We start from the raw sequence: 7,156 nt of genomic DNA, 5'->3' as shown, positions 1-7,156 counted from the left end.
GAACTCAGAAATCCACTTGCCTCTGCCTCCCGAGTGCTGGGATTAAAGGTGTGCGCCACCACGCCCGGCTAGTTTACAGGTCTTTTAGAAGATGATTTCCAGTGAAAATACTGGCAGTGAATTTGTTACCGTGCTGCGATAGCTTTGGTAGCAAGTCCTAGCAGTGCAGTGAGATAGCAGAAAGTCTTAGCTGGCTAGAGCTGTCCTTGCAAGGAGTTTCTGTCCCACCTATGGCACACAAAGTCAATATTTCTGTTTGATTTTGCAGGTTGCCCAAGAATTAATTAATGGAAATGTATTGGTGATGTTGATACTGCATCTTAGCAATGATTCTGTATGGCACTTTATAATCTTCAGGCGCCTTTAGGGACTCCCCTGTGAGCCAGGCAGTATTGCAGTGACTGTAGGACAGAGTCCTAGGAGCCCTGAAAAGCTGGTTGCTGATTCCATCTCTTCCCCCTCCTGCCCTCCTCTCTCCAAAGTTTACAACCTAAAAGGATAGAACCAGAACTTGGTTACAGAGTCTCTGACTCCAAGTCCAAAGTTCTTTATACTGGTCTTTCCTTCTAGCTTTGTGTATTCAACGAAAGGTATGGAAACAGATCTTCACACTGTTTTTGCTTATTGTGAAAACCAATTCTTTTGTATTGGAGTGACCCAGAAGTGTAACTCTTACTACATTTTGTCCCTGTAGTGCCACTTGTTCCGGGACTTGGATTGTACTCCAGATACTGTTTGATTGTGAAACTAAGATTGAACATACCGTTGTAATTATTTAACTCTGAAAATGTATCACCTTTGCATTCTCAGGTGAAGGAGATGGTTTGAAAGGAAAAATAGTGTTCAGACTAAACAATAAATATTCTTTATTACACAAATGCCGTTTCTTAGCTTTAATTTGCTTTCACAACTTGTTGATGTAACTAACATCTTTGTAAAATGTAAATTATTTATATTTTGAAATAAAGTTACAAATGTTGAATGAATGAAGGATTTGAACTTTGTCCAGACTTTCCCTGTGTATCCTACCTTTGGTGCCAATATCTATACTGGTGCCAATATTTTTACGAAATTGGGTCATCTTTCATGAGGGAAGCTGTCTGCAGAGTAAGCGTTTACACCATAAAGAGGCCAGAGAGTTCATAGCTGAGGCAGAAGTCGTCAGTGGGTTGGCGGGAGGCAGCCTTGTAGATAAAGTGTGAGAGAGGTTTAAGGTAAATGTTGGGAGACAAGGAGCTCTGCACTTCAGGGTTCATACTGTTCTTCCAAAGGACCCACGTTCAATTCCCCACCCCCCACCCCCCCCAGACAGGGTTTCTCTCTGTAGCCCTGGCTATCCTGGAACTCACTCTGTAGACCAGGCTGGCCTCGAACTCAGAAATCCGCCTGCCTCTGCCACCGGAGTGCTGGGATTAAAGGCGTGCGCCACCAACGCCTGGTCCACGTTCAATTCCTAACGCCTATGTTGGACGGCTGATAACCCCCTTCCTTAATTCAGCTCCAGGGGATCTGATGCCTCTGTCCTTCAAGCACTGCCCTCACGGCACATACCCACGTGTAGACACACTTTACAAGAAAAAAAAAAATTGGAGGACGAGTTGAATTCAGGGGCTCTTTTGTAATAGAAGCCTAAGCTTTGCCATCCCCATTTCTGGAGATGCCCATGCTGCATTGGCAGGTGAAGCCGAGGCCTGCAGCTTCCCTTCCAACACTGCAAGTGGAGCCCATCAGCCTAACTTGATGAAGAAAGCCAGTCTCGATTCCTTTTTGCCCTACACGTGCTCCTTAGCAGCTATGGTCCTTCAAAAATGCTTTCTCGGCCGGGCGTGGTGGCGCATGCCTTTAATCCCAGCACTCGGGAGGCAGAGGCAGGCGGATTTCTGAGTTCGAGGCCAGCCTGGTCTACAGAGTGAGTTCCAGGACAGTCGGGGCTATACAGAGAAACCCTGTCTCGAAAAACCAAAAAAAAAAAAAAAAATGCTTTCTCGTGCTGCTTAGTCAGTCGCTGGGGCCTGCCTAAGGTCAGTCTAGAATCTTAAGATACAGGCTTCTGAATGCCTCCCTTGGCTCTGTTCCTGGAAACTGGAGGAAAAGGAGCTTTAGCACCTCTTCTCACCACAGGGATTCTGGGTGAGCTCATGGTTGGGCTGAGAGAATGGATTCTTAGCCTTAAGTGACTTCAGACACATCTTTTCATTCAAGGAGCAGTTAACTCGCTGCTAGTTCTTGGCTAATATTAGAAACAATATTACAAGTTTTTTAAAAGGTAATATTTAGTCAGAGCTCAAACTTTTGTTTTTAATTCTCTTGAAGATGAATTCGAAAGATAACTTCAAGATACACTGCCTTCAAATGTTTCAACTCCGTAAGAGACAGTCAGAACATAGAAGTGGAGGCGAAATGGGACTTCGGAATGGGACCTCGGAAGCCATTGAAAGAAAGATGGTTACAAGTCTAATTGATATCTCAGTCCCAGGGCAGAGGTTCAACACAATCAACACATGTAGAAATATTTACGGGAATTCAAAATTGACTTTTGAGGCAAATGGATTTGGTGGGAAGCTTTGTTGGGGACAGTTGTCTTCTGGTAAGAGGCCACATGAACTTGTGGAGGCTCTCGGGTGGCTTGATTCTCCTCTAGATAAAATTAGGCTTTGGAACACACCCTTGAGGAAAGAGGCACAGGGGGCGGCCAGGGGGCGGGCCCGCGGGGTGGGACAATGGCAGTGGATGGGTGGGGCCGCCCAGGTATTAGGGCGGAGCTGGTGGGGCGTGCCACCCTAGAGGCGGAGCTGATGATCCTGGACTGCTACGCGCCAGACTATGGTTCAGTGGGCGGGGCGTAGAGGGGTCTTGGCTCGGGAGCTGGGCAGAACTAGCTAGAGTGGCGTGGCCTCGAAGGCGGGGCCAGCGCGGTGGTACACAGGCCTAGGGGCGGGGCTATTGGGCCCAGGGTCGCATGGAGGCGGGGCCGAAGTAGTGGCACAAGGGTAGGGGTGGGGCCTCGGTGCGGCGCGGCGGCGGGCAACCCGTGGGCTGGTTGGCGGGCGGGCAGAGGTGCGGATAGCGCGCTGTGCTATCGGTGGAGGGCCATGGCCGCTTCTCCAGTCCCCGGCGGTGGCGGTGCGGGAGCTGTCCACTCCTCCAACGCGTCTGGCTTCGCCTTCGACTCGGGACTGGAGATCAGGACGCGCTCGGTGGAACAGACTCTTCTGCCCCTGGTTTCTCAGGTATCGCGGCCCCTGGTCCCCGTGTGCGCTGCCCGCGATGGCGGCGGGCGCTCTTTCCTCGGTCCGGCATGGCGGGGCGGGAGGCGGCGCTGTCCCGCATTGCGCGAGCACGGCGGCGGCACGGCGGGACTCGCGTGGGGGCCCAGAGCCGGGCGGCTACTCCTGGGCTCGCGGTGAAGCGCTGGAGCCCAGCAGGTGCGTTGTTCGGCCTAGGCAGCCGGACCCGCCTGGCCCAGTCAGTAGGACCCCTATGGGGTCCCCTGACTTACAGAGCCAAGCTGGCGGCCGTTGTGCAGTCGGCCTCCGCTGTCGCTGTCCGCATCCCAGGCCAGACCCAGGCGCTGGGTGCCGACTAAGACATTCCAGTTTGCTTCTTACTCCAGCGTGTTCTCCAAGGCCTTTGTCCTGTTCCCTTGGTCATGTGTGGGCTCGCCCAACTCCCACCCACTCCGGCCACCTGTCCTGTCTCTCCCAGTCATTTGCCTGCCCACCACCTCTGTCTGCTAGAACTCTGTAGAGTGACAGGAAGGAGTGCTTAATCCTGATTGATGCACACCTTTTGCAAGGTCTCATTTGGGATTAGTGCATTATTATATTTGTGAGTTATAAAAGAAGTCTAGAATCAGCTAAGATGTGCTTAATTAAAAAAAAAAGAAAGTTTTGTCTCTCTGAGCTGAGGTATACATAACCCGAGGGCTAGAATTCCTCATCTACAGCTATGGTTTTGTGCCAAACACCAAGGGAGGAATTTTGTCTTTGGCTGTGCGTTGGCGATGTGTGACTCATACTAAGCCTGTAACACCTTGGTGACTCATGTCAGGATTACCAAGATTTTAGAGGTAGAAAGAATCTTAAATTATCTTATCCGAATCCAAATTAAAAGACGATTTCTTACAACAACCTCAACTCCTGGCCACGAATGCCTCACATAAACACGTTTAATGAAAGGGAGGTTGTCACGATTCCATAGACTTTTAAATACTGCCTGTTCCAGCCCAGTTCCAAGAATATTTGAAAATTGTAGTTTTATATGCTCCTGAAATTCTTCTAATGCTAATGAAGTAAATATCCCCATTTTCCTCCCTGCATCCTGTGATTAATGGAGCAATGGTGACTATACCTGGCACTCTGTGGCTTTCCCTCTTCCTGAGTAATGCATGCATGCATGGAAGAATGCCACCATTTCCTTTCTATCGCTTACATCTCCTTCCACCCTGGAGACCTCCCCTATCTCCCCATCATCAGAACAACCACACCCCATAAGTGGTGAGGAATGGAGAGAGATGAGAGCTTGAAACTGATTGTGCTTTACCAATCTATTTAGTACTAGAAGTTTGCCAGTGCTAACTCATTTAAGTCTTGCCATCCCTGAGGTGAGGTGTGTGGTTGTTCTCAGAAAGCAGATGAAGAAATGGACCGTTAGTTAGGTCAGCTAACCTGTTGTTAGGAATTTCAACTCTTAAATGCCCAAGAGGGGTTAGAATCCAGGTAGCTCGCCTCCAGTAGTCTGTCTGCTTTTTAGCCACTCCCATGTCCCTTCTAGAGATAAGAGGAGGTGATGTGGGCAGCGCAGAGTAGTTACAAAGAAAAAGTTCCAGTGTAGAAAAACTAGCCAGAGAGCTGCAATCTGGACAAACAGTAACTTTGTATAGTATCATTGCTAAAACGGTCCCAGTACTATGGAGCTGTATTTTTTATTCTAGAGCTAGAGAGCAGAAGAAGAAAAGTGTAATTTGCTGCTAAAAATTAACTGGAGGGGAAAATGCCCCTCCCCATTTGGTACGAAGCCTTATTCAGCATCATGGTTGAGGTTCTGCGCCCCACAGTTGTATCTGTGCCATAGTTCCACAACTGGTGTGCTTAATGGCAGACTGTCCTCAACAAGAAAACGTTAAGTTCCCCACAATATCGAGAGATGCATAAAGCACGGTTAGGGCACTTGACTGACAAAGCAGGGAAGTACATAAAGACAATTTAGACTGACTTCAAAGTTTCACTGAGTTTAAGATACTAAAACTGGAGCTGGGGGGCTGGTGAGATGGCTCAGCGGGTAAGAGCACGCGACTTTTCTTCTGAAGGTTCTGAGTTCAAATCCCAGCAACCACATGGTGGCTCACAACCATCCGCAACGAGATCTGACTCCCTCGTCTGGAATGTCTGAAGACAGCTACAGTGCACTTACACATAATAAATAAATAAATAAACAAACAAACAAGTAAAAATTAATTTAAAAAAAAAACTGGAGCTGGGGACATAGGTCAGCTGGAGTGCTGGCCTTTTATACACGTGATTCCCAGCATCACGTAAGCTATGGCAGTTCATGTAAACTCTGCACTCAGGAAGTGGAGTTTGGGGCCAGTCTGACTCGGATGGATCTCTCTCTTCCTCCTCCCCTTCCTCCTCCTCCTCCTCCTCTCACCCTCTTACCCTCTCCTCTCCCCCTCTGAGTTTGGGGGTGGGGTGGGGACAGCCCTCTGGAAAACTCACATGCTCAAGAGTTTCTCTTGTAAGGATCCAGCACTGTTATTCCTATCCACTAATTTCCACATCTCCCCAAGGAGATGTTAAAGTACTTTAAGCAAGAATTTATTATAGTTGCCGCTCTTTAAAGGGCATATATTTTAGCTGGTAGGTAGAGTGTGTGTCTAGGATAGCAAGCACATATAAAGTATCCGATGAGCTTATCAATAATGCATGGTCCTAGAGCTCAGATGTTGAATGGGGAGGACACTGTGAAGGAGAAAAGGTTTGGGGTAAACAAGTAAGATTAGCATCACACGACGTGTGGTAGATCGCTGTTATTTTTGTGTTAATTCACTGCTGATTTTCCCACTGAAAGTCTTGACTTTTAGGTCTTATTCTAGAAAAACAAGGCCTGGTCAGCATCAGAAAATCTGGAGTTTTCTGTCTTCACAGATTAGAAATGAAGTCCATTCACTGTGATGGGTACAGAGAGAACCTTTGTTTTCATTCAGCTTCTAATTATAACAAATTATTTTGTAAACTACTAGTAGGAAATGCTGTCCTTTGCTGGGGATGCAGATCAAAGATAAGAGTGCTTGTCTAATGTGCAAGTGGTCCTGTGTGTGTGTGTGTGTGTGCGCGCGCGCGTGCGTTGATGCTGAAGGGCTAGGGAAATGGTTGAATGGAAAGGTGCTTGCTATGCGAGAGTGAGGACCTGAACTTGGATCCCAAGCAGCTGGGTAAAAGCTGGCATGGAGGTAGAGTTAGATGGATTCTGAGATCTGGTTCTTGAGGAATTCTCTTAAAAACAAAGTGGAATGCTGGACCAGTTGCTCAGCAGGTAAGAGCACTGACTGCTCTTCCAAAGGTCCTGAGTTCAAATCCCAGCAACCACATGGTAGCTCACAACCACTGGTAGATGCCCTCTTCTGGTGCATCTGAATCAGCGACAGTGTACTTATGTATAATAATAAATAAATCTTTGGGCCTGAGCAAGCAGGGCTGATCAGAGCGAGCAGAGGTCCTAAAAGTCAATTTCCAACAACCACATGAAGACTCAACAGCCATCTGTATAGCTACAGTGTACTCACATACATAAAATAAGAAAATAAATCTTTAAAAACAAAAAAGAAACCCAAACAAACAAAAAAAAACAAAGTGGAGTCGGGCAGTGGATGGCGCACGCCTTTCATCCCAGCACTGGGGAGGCAGAGACAGGTGCATCTCTGTGAGTTCAAAACCAGCCTGGTCTACAGAGTGAGTTCCAGAATAGCCAGGGCTACACAGAGAAACCCTGTTTCAAACAAATGAACAAAAAGCCAAAAAAGAAAAAAGAAAAGCCGGGCGTGGTGGCACACGCCTTTAATTCCAGCACTTGGGAGGCAGAGACAGGTGGACTGCTGAGTTCGAGGCCAGCCTGGTCTACAAAGTGAGTTCCAGGACAGCCAGGGCTATACAGAGAA

The 7,156-nt window shown here is 47.8% G+C and overlaps 1 protein-coding gene across 1 annotated transcript in view; it reads left to right on the top strand.

The window, feature by feature from the left end:
* Window positions 1-3,001: 3,001 nt before the first annotated feature.
* Ctnnal1 (catenin alpha like 1) overlaps window positions 3,002-7,156 on the top strand; it is a 66,886-nt gene continuing 62,731 nt past the window's right edge. Inside the window, exon 1 of the mRNA XM_021200117.1 lies at window positions 3,002-3,230. Within this exon, the coding sequence (XP_021055776.1) occupies window positions 3,093-3,230 (138 nt within the window). The 5' untranslated portion in view covers window positions 3,002-3,092. The remainder of the gene's footprint in view (window positions 3,231-7,156) is intronic.

Source organism: Mus pahari, chromosome 6 (assembly GCF_900095145.1).
Source record: "Mus pahari chromosome 6, PAHARI_EIJ_v1.1, whole genome shotgun sequence".
Classification (NCBI taxonomy): Eukaryota; Metazoa; Chordata; class Mammalia; order Rodentia; family Muridae; genus Mus; species Mus pahari.
Note: the sequence above shows the minus strand (reverse complement) of the source record. Positions and strands in the feature narration are given on the sequence as shown.